The sequence below is a fragment of the Zootoca vivipara genome, chromosome 14 (assembly GCF_965207765.1).
Source record: "Zootoca vivipara chromosome 14, rZooViv2.hap1.1, whole genome shotgun sequence".
NCBI lineage: Eukaryota > Metazoa > Chordata > Lepidosauria > Squamata > Lacertidae > Zootoca > Zootoca vivipara.
In genome coordinates, this window is record NC_142597.1 from 28,825,583 (window position 1) to 28,847,239 (window position 21,657).

Below are 21,657 nucleotides of genomic sequence, written 5' to 3' on the forward strand. Positions count from 1 at the left end.
AGAACTGAAGTACAAATAATGGAGTAAATATTCTTTCATATCCAATCTATTTCATGCTTTATTCATTACATATTGCGTTGAATAACAAAATTGCAATGCAGTCCCATGCAGGACTGCCTGCTCAGAAAGAGGCACGGTTGTTGTGTTTGTAAGTAGCATTAGGACTTATTTTCAGGTTTTTGTGTGTAAGACTGCAGCCTTAGTTTTTCTTTGGCACTTCACTGCTTTCTTTGTTTTGATCAGAACATCTGATATTAGATAGTATGTTAATCTTATGAAAGCACATTGCTCTACTACAGCCAGAATTCATTTAGCATAGTCAGCAATTGGACAATTTTTCATGTAAAGAAATTGGTCACTTGCACCCCTCTGCTTGTGAAAATGGAATGAAAAAAGGATTATGTAATCCACTGAGCTGTAGGAGGAGGATAATTTAAGTGACATCTGTAGGCCTGAGCATCATGAATTCTTTTCAGGAGAAATTGGGATGTACAGTGGTACCTCTTGTTATGAACTTAATTCATTCCTTAATTCATTTCAGTTCTTAACCTGAAACTGTTCTTAACTAGATGCGTACTTTCGCTAATGGGGCATCTTGCTGCTGCTGCGCCACCGGCACATCATTTCTGTTCTCATCCTAGGGCAAAGTTCTCAACTCGAGGTAACTCTTCTAGGTTAGCGGTGTTTGTAACCTGAGGCGTTTGTAATCTGAGGCGTTTGTAACTCGACATACCACTATTGGCAAAAAGTGGTATATAATCAGTGTACATGAAACATTTTCCATTCATGGTGCTGTTTGCACAATGATATGCATAAATCATTTCAGCTAAATCAGTGGGATTTAGTAGATATATTTAGGGTCAGAGGACACTAGCCATGATGGCTCTGTAGTGCCTCCACTGCTCAAGGCAGAATGCCTCTGAATACCTGTAGGAATCACATACCTGTAGAAATCACTGTTCTATTTGGGCCCTGCTTGTGGGCTTTTCATGGACAAATGTTGGCCATTGTGAGAACATTATGCTGGATTAGATGGGCCTTTGGTCTGATCAAGCAGGATTCTTCATATGTTCTTTCACTTTTAATGTAAACAGAGATACTCATGTGACTTTGGAAGGGCCATGACTGTTCCTAGGTATGAAGAATGGTTTTTGAACTGACCCTTAGTTAATGAAGTAGATCTCAAACATTAAAATGTTTTTTCTCCCTCTATTCTCCCCCCCCCAAATATAAAATACTGGATTATATGCAGCCGTCATGCCAACTGCAGATTTTTGTTTGGCTTGCAGAGAAGCAAGCTGAGACTCCTCCATTTTGGAAAACTTTAAGAAGTTTCTAGTTTCCATGATACAATTATATGTTTATTGCCAGGTAAAGCATAAGCTTTTCCATTTACTGTCAAAGCGTGGCTGACTATAGTTCAATACAACTTTTTATTCTTCTTTCCGTCATTTTTCCTGTATGTTTCTGCTAGCAATTAATGCTTACTGAAGGCAAGTGGCTAAAGTAGTTAGGAGTAGCTTTGTTATTTCATTTTAGTGGTCGGGCTCAGCCGTAGGCAGAAATTTGAAGTGAGTAGGGAGCCATGCGTGCCATGGAGTTGAAGACAAAAAGAGCACTCCTGGAATTGGAGACAAAGAACAAGCAGGAACCAGAGTCCAGGAGGAGCAGTCAGGACAATGCCAGAAATCAGAAATGAAGGACAACTAGAGGATACACAGGAACGCACCAGAACTCTGGAAGGAGTTGTCGCTCGGGCTTCACTGAGATTAGAAAGCCTTTGAGTCCTTACAGTTCAGAATGGTCCATTGACCAGCCTGAGGCCGTCTCACAGTTCTGTGGCTCCAGAATCTCCCAGTTCAGACCCCAGCGGCTCCTGACACCTGGCTGTGTGAGTTTAGAGTATCTTGTTTTAGTTTCTCAGTCTTTTCTAGGTTATTGCATTAGTACATGGTTAGCTAACATAGTATGGGACCCAGGTGGCGCTGTGGTTAAACCACTGAGCGTAGAGCTTGCTGATCAGAAGGTTGGCGGTTCGAATCCCTGTGACGGGGTGAGCTCCCGTTGCTTGGTCCCAGCTCCTGCCAACCTAGCAGTTCGAAAGCACGTCAAACTGCAAGTAGATAAATAGGAACCGCTACAGCGGGAAGGTAAACGGCGTTTCCATGTGCTGCTCTGGTTTGCCAGAAGTGGCTTTGTCATGCTGGCCACATGACCTGGAAGCTATACGCCGGCTCCCTCGGCCAATAATGCGAGATGAGCGCGCAACCCCAGAGTCGGTCACGACTGGACCTAATGGTCAGGGGTCCCTTTACCTTTACCTAGCTAACATAGTGGCCTCCATATATTGTTGGGCTTCACATTATCCCTGGTCATACTGCCTGGGATGTTATTGCCCTCCAGATGTTGCTGGGATGTTGACCAGCCCTGAGTTAGGAATGATTGCACACTGTGAATTCAGAAGGGTGGAGGAATGAGAGGTCTTAAAAATATGGTTGACACAGGCAGTGGCTTATTCCAGTGTGCCTTGTATTGTCGGTATAATCATCCACAACTGAGATGTCCTACCGGTATATTATGGAATGTGTACTCACAGTCTTTGCTAATCAATGCTATGGTTTCATTTTTATAGTCTGTTTTTTGGCCTTCTTATGTCTGCAAAAGATGTTTTTTTGGCTGTAATCTATTTTTCATTTCTTTATGAAATATATAGTTAATGGTATACATAACTAATAGTGGAATAGTTAATATTCAGGAAATTCTGTCTAGTCAAGGGAGGATACTTTACTGAGGCTGAGCACTTGTATGCTCATGGAAGCACGTCCCACTGATTGGGTGAATTTTCAAGGTGAGGCCTGGCACCTTTGTCTACTGCAGAATAATTTGAGATTATATAGCTCTCTTCGGGGATGCTTGCTATAGAGTGTTTATTGCCTTTTTAATTTGATAAATTTCTGCTATAAAATATCATGTGACAGTAAATTTCTCCAATTACATTAAAATTTAGACATCTTTTATTTAGAGACTGCCTGAGCATTTTAAAATATAATGAAGTGGTTAGTTACAACAAGATTCGCATAAATATTCATAGCAAATGGTGTGAATGTCTCTCTGAACATGAATTTTGCAGTATTTGGTAACTGGGGATTTAATATTTTGTGTTGAATTCTCTGAATTGTCTTATTGACATACTGTGCTGAGTTTTTAAAAGTTTGGTGTAGAAAATAAACAGTATATGCAAAGATTTATGTTCTAGGGAATGTGAAATATTTTGTCTCATAAAAAGTACAATTTTAAGTTCCTTAATCTACAAAACATCATAAAGCAAGGTGCATCTAAACTTCCTTCTTTTTGTACACTTCTTGTTAATTAACCTGGACACTCACACTCTCTCTCTCCCTCCCCCCTCTCCCCCCCCAAATTGCTGCTTGGAGTAGCTTTCGCTCCCGGAGGAACAGAATGAAGTAACAAGGAATGGTTGTGAATCCAAGGAACTAGTTTATCTTGTACAGATCTCTTGTCAGGTAAGCATTAAGACTTTTTTTTACCCTCCCCATGACTTTTATGAAACACTACATGTGCTATATGATATTCTGCTATCCTACTTTTTCACATTTCCACTCTTTGTTGTGGGTAAGAGGAATACTGAAGATTTAATCAAGAGAAATGCTGAGGTTTTAATGAGAAATGTAAACTTCTGCTATTTCAGTTGCAACAATATTTATCCTGGAATTGCAGTCTCATGCGTATATGTGTCATTGTGTCTCTGTAATGATTGCACTTGTAGTGAGTTTATTTGTATTCCTAAACCAGGCATCCCCAAACTTCGGCCCTCCAGATGTTTTGGACTACAGTTCCCATCTCCCCCAACCACTGGTCCTGTTAGCTAGGGATCATGGGAGTTGTAGGCCAAAACATCTGGGGGGGGGCCCGTAGTTTGGGGATGCCTGTCCTAAACGAACCAATGAAATGATGGTTCAGGATTTAGCATTCAGTTGAGAGAATATTGTGGCTCATTTCCTAATTTTTGAAACTTGCGCATTGAGCAAAGCTACTCAGTGGACCGAAGCAGGACGTAACAATGTCAGAAATTGAAGATGGCAGATGACTCTTAATATAACCTATTGAAGCATTTGTTTCTATGCCTGGCAAAGAACTTTTGAGGATTAAAATGAAAATGTGGATTAACCTTTTGTTGATTCTCTCTTACTTGCCTAGTGCCATCTCCTGTGGAATCTGTTAGGCTGTACCCATGGTTGTCACCTTGAAAAACCTGGGCAGTTATTCCTATCTGCATGAGGTGCAGGCGTTTTAACTAAATACCAGTTGTTGAGTACGTAGGTCATATTTCTCATCTGTAGAGTTGAACAAAGCAGAATGCTGTTACTAATCGTTCTAAGACACAAGGTTTTGAGAGGATAGCACACAGGTAAACCATTTTATTTTACAGCTATTCAGCCTGTAAAGTAGGGAGTAGTGGGGACACAGGTGAACAGCCTGCATGAAGACAAAGATTAGGCAGAGACCAGACAGCCTTTCCTCAAAGTGAAAAGCAGGACTAGACTCTGCATGTTACACTACAAAGTGAAGTATCCTTAGTTCCCTGGATCAACTGACAATCCATAATGATTATCCTGGGCATGGTAGTTGGTACACTTACTGTACATTATCAGCAATGATCCTGCTCAGTGGTGTCAAGTTAAACAGGGAGCAGTTGATATGCCTTCAGCTCCAGTTTTCTGTCTAGCAGACTCTGCAGTTCAGGAACTACCAGTATGTCCACATGTTAAGAGTTATGCTCATTTCAACCAAGAGAGAAATGTCTGGATTATTTGGCTTGTGCTTGGTACCACGTTAAGACCCATGGGGCCATCAGAGGACTAGAGCAGCCTGGGCAATGCATACAGCCAATTTTTGTGGATGCTTTAGTGCAGGGGTTCCCAAAATGTGGTCCACAGATTATGAGTACTCCATTAGTGGTCTGCAGTGCTTCCTCATTTAATTTTCATCTTTTATTTTCTATATTAATTTTATTGTATTATAATATGAGTTCTATCTATGGAATTCAAACTGTAATACAATGAAGTACAATATATACAATTAAAATACATGCAGTGTCTAGCACAACACATATTTCCTGTGTTCTGAACTCTCTGCTACAAAGTCTGATGGCCTGTGTAAATATGCCTAGCCAATTGCTTTTGAAGCAGTCATCAACATCAGGTCAAAAAAGGTGGAACAGCTATGAAAGGAAATTAATATGGGATAATCACTATAAATGGGCTTGCTGCAGTAGTTTTTGAAGCGTTCTAAGATGAAATAAGCCGTTGGAATGGTGTAATAGTTTCGATTGCATCCAGAAGCTAGCTTGTTAGCTTGGCCCAAATCTGTATACTTTTCAGTAGTTTTAGATGTTTAGGAGCATTTTGCTGCAAATGAAAGTAGCATTGTGGAAAGCAAAAGAAATGAGTCATCCCAGCACTGCTGTTTAGAACTCCTGGACTGGAAAATCTGTTACATTCCCTTCACTGAGTAGCCTGTTGAAAGTACTTTACTTTGTCAACTCAATCTGCAGCAGATAATCAGACAAAAAACTTTCAAGCACTGCTACTTTAATGTGGCCAGCTCAAACTCTGCCTGACTTGGCAGAATCCCATTAAACATGTTACAGTCTGGAAATGTTTATTTTGGAAGGAGGAGGTGGTGTTGTGCATAATAAGTTTTTATGACATGGTTTTTCCTTGGTGTTAAATATTGTTTTACAGGTAATTGAGGAGTTGCTTGAGTCAAGTGAGAGTGCTGGGGAGCTTATCAGTGTCTCCTCCCCAACCTCCAACCCCCACTAATTTCTGCATCTCCTCACTCCACCCCCATCCCACCTGATGGTTACTGGTCAGAGGCCAAATCCCATGGTCAAATCAGTGTGAGGACTCCCTTTTCAGTTGCTTCTTTCCTCCATTGGCGAGAGGAATAGGAGCATATAAACCATTAACCTATTTCTGATCTCTTCCCAGATACAGTCCCTGGTGGACAAATATATCTGAATTCTGCTTTGGTAGACTGAATTGGGGTGGAACTATAGATAATGGTGTGTGGGGTGTGTGTGTGTGTGTGTGCGCGCGCCCGTGCCCGTGTGTAAGTGGCCAAAGATCAATGGAAAGGCCATTTCTGCTAAGTGAATTTGGGAATCCAATCACCTGAAGGTAAATTCTTCCAGTAGTTAATTGGCTAGCAAATTATACTACAGTTGCCCTAAATATACTTTCTCCATATCTTCTCCCATTTCCTCATAGATGAAACTGTGGGGTGTGGGTGTAGATGTGGACAAAGCGTCACCAGCACTTTCTCTTTCATGTAATTCATACTTTTTTGCAGTCACTACATATGCCAGGCCCTCCAGATGCTTTGGGACTGCAATTCCCATCAACCCTGACCACTGGTCCTGTTAGCTAGGGATGATGGGAGTTGTAGTCCCAAAACATCTGGAGGGCCGAGTTTGCCTATGCCTGACATATGTTAAACTCCTCTTTAGCTTAGAGAAGTCCAGGTTAGACTCTACCATTATATTTAATCTCCTTGGTTTTGTCTTTAGAGCTCTGAATTATGTGTTAGGCTATGTTGCCATTATTAGTTCTGGTTACAGGTAGGTAGCCGTGTTGGTCTGGATCGAAGTAAAATAAAAAAAATTCCTTCAGTAGCACCTTAAAGACCAACTAAGTTTTTATTTTGGTATGAGCTTTTGTGTGCATGCACACGAAAGCTCATACCAAAATAAAAACTTAGTTGGTCTTTAAGGTGCTACTGAAGGAATTTTTTTTATTTTGCCATTATTATTTCACCTTTCTTCACTTAGCTTTGTGAACACTTATGCAATGTTCCTTTAGGGAAGTCTGTAGCTTGACATTTTTACACCAAGCATACCCAGTTTCTTCTGATAATGGCAGCATTTGCTTATTAGTTTATGGTTTACCATAAACATGCAGATGGCTCCCGTATCACTCCTACCTTAGTGCAAACAGAAACAGCAAGCCATAATCCTTAGTTTGGTGCTATGTTCCAAGCAAACCATGACATTCAGTCAATGTTCTTGACTTAACAATTTTTGTTTGAACAGAACAGATAAATAACTGTCCTCAGTTTAGACATAATACTAAACTTGTGCTAGAGATGGAGTGAAACAGGAGCAATTTCCATTTTGACAATAAACTGTGGTTTAACATGAAGTGCTAATTCAAGCAATATGACTTTCAGGATATATATTTTTTGGAAAAAAGATGTGTTCACTTGAGAAGAGCTGTTTCTCATTTTGTATTAATATAGCAGTCCAATAATGTTGTAGCAATGAGGATATATATTATTTGACACATGCAGTGCTCCATGTCAAGTGAAACTTGACACAAACATTCTGGGTTCTGCTGGCAACTCAATACAGTGGTACCTCTACTTACAAATTTAATGCATTCCAAACACACATTCGTAAGTCGAAAAAATTCGCAAGTCGAATCCCATAGGAATGCATTGGGAGAAAAAATTCGTAAGTCGAAGCAACCCTATCTAAAAATTCGTAAGTAGAAAAAATCCTATCTAAACTGCATCCAAGATGGCGGACGGAGCTCCGTTCGTAAGAAGAAACATTCGTAAGTAGAGTTATTCGTAAGTAGAGGTACCACTGTATTATTAATCCCCCAAAAGTAGTATATATATATATATTTTTAAAAAGCTGCAATTTTATTTATAACACAAATGTATCAAAATGGCAATGAACTTTTGAGCCAGCATATCATAGTTTATCCATTTCTGCCAACATCTATTCTAAGGAGTCATCGTATTGGGGGTGGAGGCAGTTGTTAACATGAAAAATCCATTTTTTATTTTCAAATACCTGAGTATTGCTGGGAAACATACTGCATTCCATGGAATGGACAGCAGTGCAAAAGGCAGAAACATGGCAAGATTGGGTTGGCTCCCGAGTAGGTTGGTTTGACTGCAGTGAAATTTAGCACACTTATCTGGATTCAGCCATTGTGTGTTAAAAAGTTTTTACACTGTATCAAAGTGCATCAGTCTAAAGCCAAACACCATCCAATTGCATTGTGACTATTACGTTTAATTTAAATATATGGTGGCTTTAGCTTGGCCACACACATGCACACACAGAGCGTTTGTACCCTGATTTCAGCTGAAAAGGCTTCTAGAGCAGTTTACGTACAATAAATTAAATCAAGACTTGCCCACAGGCTCACAATATAAAAGACATGACATGAAAGGGAAAGGGGGTGGGAAGGGGAAAGGGGGTAATGGTCCCACCTCCCATGACCACTGTTGCCCAATAAACAATGTGTTATTATAAGTAGATATGGCACTTGACTGTAATGCAGGAGATCATCTTGACATTTTGTAGCACATTTTTAATATGCTACTATAATATCCCTCTTGTTTTCAGAAGAAGGAAAATTTTATTTTAAAATGGCTTCAGGAAGATATGTCTACAAAGAATGATTCTCTCCACGTTTGATTTTTTGATATTTATTCCATTTATTTATTTAGAAAGGACATACATTTCAATATCTTACAAGAATGTGTGGTGTCATGCACACTTTCTCCTTAGTTTGTTCTGAAAGGCTTTCTGAAACAGAATTCGATTAATTCTTACTTCCATATATGCTGGTATATCAAAATGCAAGTACTAACTCATGTCAAATAGCTCTTGTATCATTTTGTTTTATCACCTTTGGCTGATCTACTAGTCTCAACCTTACTTGGATGGAGACATTCTTAAGATGTATATTACCTTGCAGTGCATTCATTAGTGACTTGAAGATGGCAACCTGTTTGTTGCTTGTCATTATCATCACACCCATCAGTAAAATGAAGTTAAAGTACAGTATTAGAAATGAAGACACCATCGGACTTTGAAGGGCATTAGAGAAAGAAGCAATGGTGCAGTTGAATGTAGAATCATAGGTTCAGATGGATAGCAGTTAATTCCAGTTCACTGTGTGTCTAGAGAGAAGTTTGAATTAAACCAATTAGCTTATATCCAAATGTATTCCATTTAAATATGAAGGGAAATTGGAAATCTCTGTTGAAATCTAAAAGGACAAACTATCAATTAGGGCTGCAGTGAATAACTTAGCTTGGCAGGATTTCTGATTCTCCATGTAGGCCTCCTTTATGGAGCAAGGCTGCATTCGGCCACAGCTTGAAAATACATTGGCTCCTCAGCTAGAGCCAAATGTTAACATAGTGGCTACAGCAGAGCTGTAGAGCTACCTCTGCTATGAACTGTGTAGGCGGCCTTAAACAAGCTACGGCTGTCCTCTGCAATGTGGATAACCCTGTCCATGAAGTGCTTTGAACACTCTAAAGCACCTTGTTATTTAAGTGACCTAATTAGGTGTTTTTATGCTGCACTAAAGTCTCAATTTAGTACAAGTTAATCACATTCTCTCCTGGTTTCTTTTCCTTTTCCTTTTTTTTTTGAGCAAAAAAAAGAGTCATGAATCTCTGTTTTAAACTAAATGCTAAGCAAAGGACCATGGTTTTTTCTTCTGCTTACAAGCCTAGAGCAAATGGGTGCAATTAGCTCATACATGTAAAGCCATGGTTTATGGCTGGGCCTGTGTATAGCTGCAGTGAAAAATGCAATTGAAGAAAGGGACTGAAAATAGAATGGCTAGTATCACAATGCCCTTGCAGGGTAAGGCAACCAGAACTGTACTTGGTATTCCAATTGGGGTTGCAGCATCCCCGCGATGGGGTGAGCTCCTGTTGTTCGGTCCCTGCTCCTGCCAACCTAGCAGTTTGAAAGCACATCAAAGTGCAAGTAGATTAACGGCGTTTCCGTGCACTGCTCTGGTTTGCCAGAAGTGGCTTAGTCATGCTGGCCACATGACCTGGAAGCTGTACGCCGGCTCCCTCGGCCAATAAAGCGAGATGAATGCCGCAACCCGAGAGTCGTCCGTGACTGGACCTAACGGCCAGATGTAAACTAATATGAAATTCACATTTTTCACAGCTGCTGCTTGCTGGGTTGACATCTTCACTGAGCTATCAACTATGACCATGGGGTCTTATCCTCCACGGGGCTCTCTTAGAACTATAGATTCCTTTCAGAGTCGTCCTTGCTGTGGAGTTACTGAAATGATTACTCACAATGGAAAATAAGCATTGTGTTAGCTACTTAAATAGCTGTTTTTCTAAAACTGGAAACTGTTTTGGAAACCGTAATCCATGTGTGTAAAGAAAATGAATTTTAAAGAGGAAACAGAATTAGTGCAATTACTATTTTTCTTGTTTTTGCCCACTTCATGGGTGTGAACTCATCTGTCCAAATTGTCTCACAGAAGCTGTGTTAGTTTCTAGAATAATAGGGACTCGCCTCTTACTGGCATGCAGCTAACAGAGTAGACAGGAGCATAGCTGACTGAATAGCTGTGTAGCAGCTTAATGGGAATGTTCTTGGGACTTGGAGTGGCTGCATGTCTGCTGGGATGTTTGCTCTTCACTAAAAACTGGCAAAAATAAACTCATTTGAAGCTACCGTAAATAAAATAATTCTGGCTTGAGCTGCTGAATGCAGAAATATGCCATTTTTAACATAAGAGCCTAAATAGTCTATCAGCGACAAACCTGCAGAAGCCTAGTTCCAGGGATGAACAAAACATATTTTAATAATTTGGTAATAAATAGAAGGCTTTGTGGTGCTAGAAAGAATAGAGAAAACATTTTAAAATATTGTAGTACATTGAATTGATAAGACTTCCACAAGCCTGTGAAAGCCCATTGCTTAGCTTTATTGAATTTTGTTCTTTTCATCATGCACATTAAACTGATTGTACCTTTTCTGGCAGGCATTTAGGTAAATAAGTTTGGCTGCAGCAGATTTTGATTTGGTGCACATGGTTAGACTAGTGACTTTAGACACTGATTTACTTTACAGTTCCATTATTAAATTAGGTGATTACACCTAGAGTAGGCACATGGTATTCAGTGGTTGAAGGAAATCTAGGCATGCATACAGGATGTATGTTAAACAGGTATGAGATCAGATTTGTGGCTGGGAATGTTTTGCAGTGGTCAAAATTGCTTCTGCATATTTACAACTTGTTTGGCTAGGATGTTTGTAGTAAATAATAATAATAATAATAATAATAATAATAATAATAATAATAATAATAGTTGGAGGTAGCTTCCAAAAAAGGGATCAGCCACAACATTGGTGGGGTTTTGGTTGCAAATTCTCTTTGCACAGAATATCTTGTTGCTATAGAACCAAATACATCTAAGGTCTTCAAATATGTGCTTAGCAAGGTCTCTGCCTCATATTTTGCTGGAAGATTCCTTCATGGACTGGGAATCTCTGAACAGAATCCATTCCTGCACTTTCTGCAGTAAATTCACCTGAGTCAGGCCATGTCACCACAAAAACAGTTATTCACTTACTGTACAAGGAAGGTGAAATATTTACTGCTTAATGCCAACCTCTCAAGAATTTAGGGCCACACATGCACAGTGCAGTGTACCTACTAGGCAGGAATGTGACATCTGCATATCCATCAGGCCAATTGCAGCTCTGCTACTGCATCATTTTTCAGTGACCTTGAGTTGGCCTGTTTGCCACCCTGAAACTGAGTCATGCCAGTAGTCAAGTAAAGTTGTTATGAGTAATTGTAGGATATCTAGGTGAAAGGTGCTATTATACCAGTAAGTGACACATTTGGCACATAATGCATTCATGGAGATAGGCTAAGAGCATTAATTTATGTTGTTAGCTAGTTCAATAGTTATCTTCAAAGAGCTGCATATTCATTTGCTTCATACTTTTCATTGGTTGGTTGTTAAATATCACCATTTAGTGTTAGGGGTGCTAAAATATTGCTGCCTTCTACAGATTTATGCTAGGTTATTGCACTCAATTTTCTAACATTTAGAAATCATCGCTAGTCCCAGAGTCTCCTCTTATTTCTCCTTCCTTTCTGTGACCTTTTGCTCTTACCATATATTTTACATGGGATGTGACGGAGAGTGAATTGGTTAAATTACAAGCTGTAAAGAGAGATGGGAATCTAATAAAGTGTTGAGAGAAGAAGCAAATCCCTTTTCAAATGGCATGAGACTTAGGCTGTATATTTTTCAGCCTGCCATTCAGATACAGATTTAATCAAGGAAAACAGTAGAACATTGCAGCTGAATGCTGAAAACTCTTTATTATTCTTGTGTTACTTGTTTATATGCTCTTGTTCCTCTTCAGCTTTCTAAAATAATTTCCCTGGGCAAGCACAGTGGTCAGATAATTATCTAATAAATGGATATAGCTTGCAAGAAGTACTTAGTGAGACTGAGTTGTGGGGAGAAAAGCAACCTGATTTCAGCCATGCACACACAACTGTTTTACTACTGTTGTGTGCTGTTGTGTTGTTTGAGTCTTAATGTTACACAACCAATACCTTTTGGAAAGTTTTTGTGTGCTCTCTGGTTGAATGAATGGTTTATTGGCATTTTATGTATCTGATCAGAAGGTTGGCGGTTCGAATCCCTGCGAAGGGGTGAGCTCCCGTTGCTTGGTCCCAGCTCCTGCCAACCTAGCAGTTTGAAAGCATGTCAAAGTGCAAGTAGATAAATAAATACCGCTACAGCGGGAAGGTAAACGGTGTTTCCATGTGCTGCTCTAGTTCGCCAGAAGCGGCTTTGTCATGCTGGCCACATGACCTAGAAGCTGTACGCTAGCTCCCTCGGCCAATAACGCAAGATGAGTGCTGCAACCCCAGAGTCGGTCACGACTGGACCTAATGGTCAGGGGCCCTTTACCTTTATACACCATATACTTATCTATAAATACTTGAATAAAGAGTAATTGGTGTAGAAAAAGAAGTGTTTGAGAGGTCTTGTTTTAGATATCCTATTACAGCCCCCCCCCCAAGGATGTAGAAATTGAACTGCCTAGAACTTGAAATTCATAGTGTTTAACCTTTCATTGTGACGCTGTAATCTTCAAGGGAAACTTGAACCACTTGTAAATGTATGCTGTTATCAAGCTGACATTTGAATTACAGGATGCTGTCCTAAACTTGCACAATTCCTCTGGTTCTAGTGCCATAATCTTCAAGGATCATAATCTTCAAGGATGATATTTAGTGCATTGTCTTTTTTCAATTTTTTTGCTTCCTTTGATGATATTGGGGTTGAGCACCAACTTTCATTCCAATGTCTCAATAGTCAAAGAAGATATCACAGTGTGCTGTATCTGTTTGAAAACAGATGCGGGATTCGAGCTGATATTCAAATGTGAATGTTGATTTGTGTCCTGGACCAATGTATCAAATTGCTTTCTGATATCTGACTTTAAGATCATAAAAATGAGCCTCAGTAACAGCAAATTTGACAAAAAACATTCATGTCTATAATAATTGGAATATTCTATTTGCTGTCATAACTTATGTTTCATTTGCTCTTAAAGGCTTGCAAACTGGTAGATTCTGATTCAAGTTTCAATAATGATTTCATTTCATCCTTTTCAAGCTCTACCTGATTTTGGTTCCACATTCTCCTGAAACCAAATGCCAGATCAAAGCCTTAGTCTTTTTGTGTTTTGCAGAATATATTTGGATTTATATGCTTTCAAGAGGTTGAAATAAATTTTTAATACAGTATGGCACAGTCAGCAGCAGAGCACCTTCTAAAAGACCTTATCTTGGAGATAAGGCCCAGATGCCTACCTGCAACTTTGGGGAGATTCCATTGTTTGGAACTGGCATTATAGGGCCAGATGGAACAGTGGTCTCTGTGTGTGTGAATTCAGAAATGTGTGAAGTAACACTAGGAACATACCAAGTTCATTTTGTATTAGGGCATAGGCTAAAAGCTGAAAGGAAAAAGAAAACCTCCTGGGTTTAAACACTCATTTGCTTAGGAGAGTTGATAGCACGGCAGAGGCATTTGCCTTAAGTTTCTTCTAGAAGTGCCATTTCTTGCTAAAGGGAATTGGAAGCAAAGACAACACCTGAGTACTCTGTTCCTTCTTCCGCAGGGCAAGAGCTGGATTGTGAAGCGCAGCTATGAAGATTTCAGAGTGCTTGATAAGCATCTTCACCTGTGTATTTATGACCGGCGCTTCTCCCAGCTCTCGGAGCTACCCCGCTCCGATGCTTTGAAGGACAGCCCAGAGGTAAAATATTATGGTTGTCACTAGTTAAGGAAGCTGTCGGCAGGCAGGAGCAGGTTGCCTTTTTATTGTGCCTTTTTATTATCTATTATTATTCTTAATTGCCTTTTAACATGGAAAATTTATTGTTATTTAAACTATATGGGGAAGCTCTTGTAACTATGAGAGCAGTTCATTGCTTTCAAACAAGAAGAAAGAGTTCAGATAAGAGGTAGGCAAATTATTAAAATCTACAATCATGCTTTTTCAGCAGAAAGAGAGAGTTGTGCTGCCTATTAGAGTTTAATTCAATTTCAATGTTCGATATTTCTCTAAAACATTTACAATAAGAAATGAACAGAAAAAGGTGTAATCTTTTACAGGAAAACATAACTGTTAGGCATGGGGAATAGCCTCACTTTTTCTTAAAGATACGTGATGTTCTGGTTTATCATGTACAAACTATTTTGAAATTTGTTATGAAAGTCAGGTTTTTTTAAAAAAAATAAACCCTGTACGCAATCTCTTTCAATAAAAATGTATGTTCTTAAGATATGCCAAGTATAAGGGCAATAAAAAGTGTTGCCTCTCCAAGTGCAACTTCACAACTGTATGGCTTTGTTAGCATAATTTTCAGAATATTTAATTCAGTATAGAATCATAGGAACACCGAGGGTCATCTAGTCCAACTCCCTGCTATGCAGGAATCTCAACCAATGCATCCATGACACATGACGATCCAACCTCTGCTTAAAAACTCCAAGGAAGTCCACCACCTCTTGTGGGAGTGTACTCCACTGTTGAACAACCCTTACTATCAGAAAGTCTTTTTTCTTAAGGCAATTTAAGAGATAGTATTTTATTACTCCTTTGACAATTCAGAAAAATATGTTCAAATTACTTAAGTTATCCTAAAGGGTGTTCGAGTTATGAGAAAACAGGAGCCTCATGGTTTGCTCAGCAATTCTCAGGTATGCACATAAAACAAAAAGCAAATCAACCCACATAATCCCCAGCAGGAACCCCCACTGAGCCATACTTGATGTGCCAACGGGGAAAGCATGCCTTGGACTAGAGATATACTCTGCTCTTTTTGGCAGATGAAATTCATGGCAAATGGCAAATGGAAGGTATCTAGGTTTTAAGGTATCTAGTGAGAAGAAGTCTCTCATCTGGTAACATTTTCAGGTTATAAGGCATACAATTATTATTTATGTCTCTAGTTCTCTGGTTCACAGAATCCTAGTAGGCAGGAAAATATTTTTATGCTTTCTCCAGCAAATTGTTGGCTTCGGCTGGCTCATCTTGAAGTTTGAAACTTGGATACTCTGCATCAGCTGAATTATACTGTTCCTTCCTCACTCTCTGCAGCTTGTCACCCAGATGCTGATGGCTTACCTGTCACGACTCTCATCCATTGCTGGAAACAAGATAAACTGTGGTCCTGCCCTCACCTGGATGGAGGTACTGTAGGGTATATGACATTGTGTTGCATAATGTGCCTGAGTTTTTGCTAGCTTGTCAGATGCTTTGTATTACAACCTTGCAAATTGTAAATGGGGCACAAGTATTTTGAAGCTAGATATTGCTGCATATAGCAATTTCCTCTATTCTAGTATAGTTGCAGAGGGCCATGTAAGATTAAAATCAAAGAAGCAGATATTCTAGAAGGATTAAGCCCCCCCCAATTGTTTTATAATATATGAAGCATGATACACTGACTTTTTTTATTTTAAAAAAGGATTCGGGTAATACAGGAGGTAAACATACAACTCTAGGGAAAGGAGGGTTCCGTAAATGCCTGTGGAATGCATTCTGTATCTTTTGAACTCCCTGTTAGTGTGGTGGTATTATTTATTTTACATATTTATAAACTGCCTCACTGTGAGAGACTATGGAAGTAGTTCATAACAAGATAACACGAGAGATTTGAAAAGAGACAAGCTCTAGAAATAATGGGGGGGGGAAACCTGTTTACCATTGTACAGCTAATATTCCACAGCTGACTGTATCATTGTTCAGGGAAAACCTTTCTAAACAAAAACATTTTCATTAGCTGCCTAAACATGAAGATGTTAGGCATCTGCCTGATTTCGGCTGGGGCCTGATTCCAGAGGACTGCTTCTGCAACTCCAAAAGCACAGTTTCTAGTACAAACTAATTCTGCCCCTGGGTCATACAGTATTCTCAGCAGTCCCTCATCTTAGAGCCCACTTGCCTGACAGGAATGAAAGGAGTGAGGCAATCCCTTAGGTAGCCTGGTCTCAAGCAGAACCTGGAATTGCCCTGAGGAACAGAATTAAGAATTCCCTTTATTCTATTCATTTTAATAAGTACAGCAACTTGTAAATGGCAAACATTGATTAGCTTGCTATTTAGGTTTGTTCCCTAGCAGTGCCCTGAGGGCCATGATGCTAGGACAAAAAAGGATTTTGGGGGTGATGTTTCACAACTCCCTTATCCCCACTTAACTCTGTTGTTGCCTCTTTAAAGCTGTTTCTTTGCCTAATATGAACAATATGCATTTTTTTCTTTAGAAACGAGGGAGGTCTTCTTCCAGATAATCAGGGATCATGTGGGCAATATGGATCATATTGTGCCACAGGTGGTCAGACTTGGCAACATGTCAGCATCTCAAAGCCAAATCAAAGTGAGGGTGGAAGCACTGCTGTCACTCTGAATAGGCTTATTGATGAGTCAGTGTAGTCAGTCAGATTTGACTATATGATATCACAAAACGAAATCAAATTCAACCTTGGTTCCTGGCCTCACTTCTGATTGAGCGAGCGGTTTTTTTAGCACATTTCACAATTTAAACCCCCCAAAAAATCACTTTGGGCCCTAAATAGAAGTACTGTAATCCTCTGTTTGCACTGAATGTGTACTCAGCAAAGAGCTGCAACCGCCAACATGCTGATGATGCCTACTTGGTACGTGTATGATAACACGTTTTATCACATTCTTATTTTGTACATTTTAGTTGTACACCTAAAATTCCTCACTGTGTTATGAGAGTGAAACAAATTCATAAGCAAGATAATAACACCCTTTAAATCAACAGCACTTGTGCTATTACAGTATCAGGCTGGGGTGGATGTACACATAGGTCATATACCAAGATTGTAATATGTGAGCAGTAGAGAGAACTACCAGTAGAAAGGCTGGAATGCCCCCCCCCCGCCATTAATACAAGTTCTTAGGAGCAGCCTTTCCATACTACCATAAAACCTGCTGTCCTGTTATTAAACTGCATTTATTGTCAATAAGGGTTATACAGATGTTTATTAAAACATGTTGTGGTAAAAGAAAAAGGTGCACAAGTTCAATATTTTTATTGCTAGATGAGGAGGCCTATCCTTTAGAAAATGGTGTGATTTAACTTCCATTCTGATGTCTCAGTATTCAAGGGTATTATCACAATGTATCAGGTTTTCCTCCCATTTTAGAAAACAGATGCAGGCATCAAGCTAGTATTCATATTTGAAATGTTGGTTGTGCCTTGAACGTTTCCACCAAATGCCACTGTGATATATCAGTGTTAGCTGTTACAGTGTGGTGAATGAATATAAGTAATATGAACAGGAAGTTGAACTAGCAGAGCCTAGTGGTGGAGACCTGGTTATACAGTAATATGCTGCAATAAAACAATGACACACAATTCCATTTCCTGCTTAATAGGTGAAAAGGAAACCTGTGCTTTAGAAACCTGTCCGTGCTTAAAAAGGTAAAGGGACCCCTGACCATTAGGTCCAGTCGTGACCGACTCTGGGGTTGCGCGCTCATCTTGCATTATTGGCCGAGGGAGCTGGCATATAGCTTCCAGGTCATGTGGCCAGCATGACAAAGCCGCTTCTGGCAAACCAGAGCAGCACATGGAAATGCCGTTTACCTTCCCGCTGTAGCGGTTCCTATTTATCTACTTGCATTTTGACGTGCTTTCGAACTGCTAGGTTGGCAGGAGCTGGGACCAAGCAACGGGAGCTCACCCCGTCACAGGGATTCGAACCGCCGACCTTGTGATCAGCAAGCCCTAGGCTCAGTGGTTTAACCACAGCGCCACCTGGGTCCGTGCTTATATTGCCTCTAATGTACTTCTTTTTACAAGAAACTCTTCAAGCTCTGTTGTGTCTGTCAACCAACATGAACCCCACCTCCCTCCATGCACACAGTGACAGAACCAGTCCACAAAGCCACATGTTCTCAGCTGCTTCACAGTCTATGGTGTATTTTCTTACAGATTGATAACAAGGGGAATCACCTTCTAGTCCACGAGGAATCGTCCATTAATGTCCCTGCTATTGCGGCTGCCCATGTTATTAAAAGATACATTGCTCAGGCTGCAGATGAACTGTCCTTTGAGGTAAGCAATTTAACAGATACGTATTCCTTATCAAATGCAGCAGGAAGAACTTAGCCTAGGTCTGCTTGTGCAGTTACTTAATAAGGATTTTTGGGCATGTTAAATGTTTTCTGGAAGTAAGTGAACATGTTAAATCAGTCATGTATTCAATAATAATATTTTTGCACATCCTCTAGCCAACATTCTAAAAAATCAATACTGAGGAGTCCTGCAGCAATTATCTTTGCATATATAACATAACCAGATAAATGTTTCCTCTGTGGTTTTCTGTGTCCCATGCTCATTAAACAATATGTCTGCTAAGAAAATGGGCATTGAGAACAGATTTGTATAAGTACTTTCCCCGTGTTTAGGCATTATAATAAGTGACCCATTTTTACCCCTCTTCCTTCCAAAGAAGCTTATTGTGTTCAGTTTAGAGCTTCTTTTAAACCCTGGACACAAGCCTCACACTGGCAGCTGGGCTGAGTATTTGAATGAAAATCTTCCTCTGACTGCTTTTGAAAACTTGATCCTTTTTAGCTAATGCCCATTGGGTGCTCTGCGTATGTTCTGATTGCTTGCTTGCCTGTGCTGCTATCATCTGTTATGCTCTGGGGCAGGATTCTTCAGAATCTTAAGGAATGTACAAACAGCTGTTCATTGGATGTTTCAAAACATCGCCTTTCCATTTGTAGTATCTGGGGAAATGCATAATAAATTGGATATTATTTTCCCAGTTAAGATATATGCACACTATTAGAAATTAACGGTTTAATCGCTGATGCCATCATCACAATAGTAACCTATCTTGGTAGGAACATTAAATGTTCTGCCATTAAAATCAGTTTTCATTTATCAGCCTCTCTCAAATTGAAACTAGTGCAAATGTAATGCCAATGGGAATGTTAAATATGGCTTAGAGATAAGATATGAGCAGCAGAATTGCATGCTTTCTCCCCAATGTGAGTTTACCTGCCACCAATCTGAAACTGGTGTTGCATCAACAGTAAGGGTGCCATGTTTTCGTTGAACCAGGATTTGCAGGCCAACTATTAAACAATGAATCCAGAGTTCAGACAATGGGTAAGCAGTAACCCTGGTTATCATTAATCCATAATCGACAATTAATGTTGCAGTTGATGTAAATATCAATTGGAGTTAGGTTCTGGAGGGTTGACATGTGAACATGTGCCAGGGAGAGGGCATGTGATCTCACTCGTGATCTCTTGACTATAGTCTCAGTGACAGAGAAGGGCAAGGAAGGGAGATCTGTGATTCTGCAGTCTTCCTCGAATCCATTCATAATGGCGAATAAATCACTGGTGCCAACATCTTCACCAACCCCATTCCTGCCATGCCTCTCCTGTTCACTCACCTGTTTCATTGCATAGGAAGCTAAACTGAGCCACGGAGTGCTTGCCAACTGATAGGAAATCAAAGCAACGGATTCTTGTTAAAAGTTTGGATAATGCCCCCTATCCCAGGCTTCTGTTGCCATATCTAATCATAGCATCTTCCTGTGTGAGAGACAGATTACATGACTAAACATATCATACAGTAAAATATTTTCAGTGCAACTTTGATAAATATCTAATTTATTTGTGGCCAAAACTTAGCTTATAGATTTGTAAGATGCTTATAGAATTAGCTTATAGAATTGTAAACTATTGAGGCATCTTTCTATTAGCTGCGGCCAGCAAAATTCTTGCAAGGATCTTAGCAAACCGTCTGGTAACAATATCTGAGGTGACCCTTCCTGAATCCCAAAATGGTTTTCGGCCTTCTAGGGGGACAGAGGACATGATTTTCACCGCTCAACAGCTTCAAGAAAAATGCAGAGAGCAAAACCAATCCCTGTATATGGCGTTTATTGACCTGGCTAAGGCTTTCAACACTCTAAATTGTAATGCCCTGTGGACTGTCCTTCTGAAAATTGGCTGCCCAGATAAATTTGTAAACATCATTCGGCTCCTCTGTGATAATATGACACCAACAATCGCAGATAACAATGGCTCTCAAAGTGAACCATTCACAGTGGGATCAGGTGTTAAACAGGGTTGTGTTATTGCCCCAACTCTATTCATTATTTTCATTGCCATGATCCTACACTTTGTCGACGGGAAACTCCCCACTGGAGTAGAAATCATATCGAACAGATGGAAAGCTCTTCAATCTGAATAGGCTGAAAGTAAAAAGTAAGGTTACCGTAACTTCCGTCATAGAGCTTCAGTATGCTGATGACATGCTGATGACCTCCAAACCATCCTAAATAGCTTTGCAGAAGCTTACGAAAAGCTTGGCCTATCACTCAACATCCAAAAAACCAAAGTGCTGCACCAACAAGTACAAAATAACCCCTCTGCAGTGCCACAAATCCAACTCAGTGGTGTAATGTTGGAAAATGTTGATCACTTCTCCTACCTAGGCAGTTACACAAGGGCCAACATTGATGCCGAAATCCAGCATCGCCTGAGCTCTGCGAGTGCGGCTTTCTCCCAATTGAAGTGCAGAGTGTTTGAGGACCAGGACATTCACAGGGGAACCAAAATGCTTGTTTACAAAGCTATTGTACTACCAATCTTACTATATGCTTGTGAAACATGGACCACTTATAAACGCCATCTCCCAACTCCTCAAAAGATTCCATCAACGGTGCCTCTGAAAATTTTTACACATCACTTGGGAAGACAGGCGAACTAATATCAGTGTACTGGAAGAAGCAAAGATCACCAGTGTTGAAGCAATGATTCTTCAACATCAACTTCGTTGGACTGGTCATGTTGTGCGGATGCCTGATGATCATCTTCCAAAGCAACTACTCTATTCCGAACTTAAAAATGGAAAGCGCAATGCTGGTGGTCAACAAAAGAGGTTTAAAGACTGTCTCAAGGCAAATCTTAAAAAATGTAGTCTAAACACTGACAACTGGGAAACCCTGGCTTGCGAGCGCTCCAGTTGGAGAACAGCCTTTACCAAAGGTGTAATGGGCTTTGAAGAAACTTGATCTCAGGACACAAGGGAGAAACGTGCTAAGAGGAAGGCACACTTGGCAAATCCACACCGTGATCAACTCCCGCCTGAAAACCAATGTCCCAACTGTGGAAGGACGTGTGGATCCAGAATTGGCCTCTACAGTCACTTACGGACCCATTGTTAAAACCGTGTTTATGGA

At 40.0% G+C, this 21,657-nt stretch overlaps 1 protein-coding gene across 6 annotated transcripts in view; it reads left to right on the top strand.

Moving 5' to 3' along the window:
• ARHGAP32 (Rho GTPase activating protein 32) overlaps positions 1-21,657 on the top strand; it is a 211,550-nt gene that overhangs the window by 122,724 nt on the left and 67,169 nt on the right. For all 6 annotated transcript variants that reach the window (XM_088657541.1, XM_088657542.1, XM_035139366.3 and 3 more), the window contains 4 exons: positions 3,438-3,524; positions 14,030-14,167; positions 15,515-15,607; positions 18,381-18,503. In XM_088657541.1, the coding sequence (XP_088513667.1) occupies positions 3,438-3,524; positions 14,030-14,167; positions 15,515-15,607; positions 18,381-18,503 (441 nt within the window). The remainder of the gene's footprint in view (positions 1-3,437; positions 3,525-14,029; positions 14,168-15,514; positions 15,608-18,380; positions 18,504-21,657) is intronic.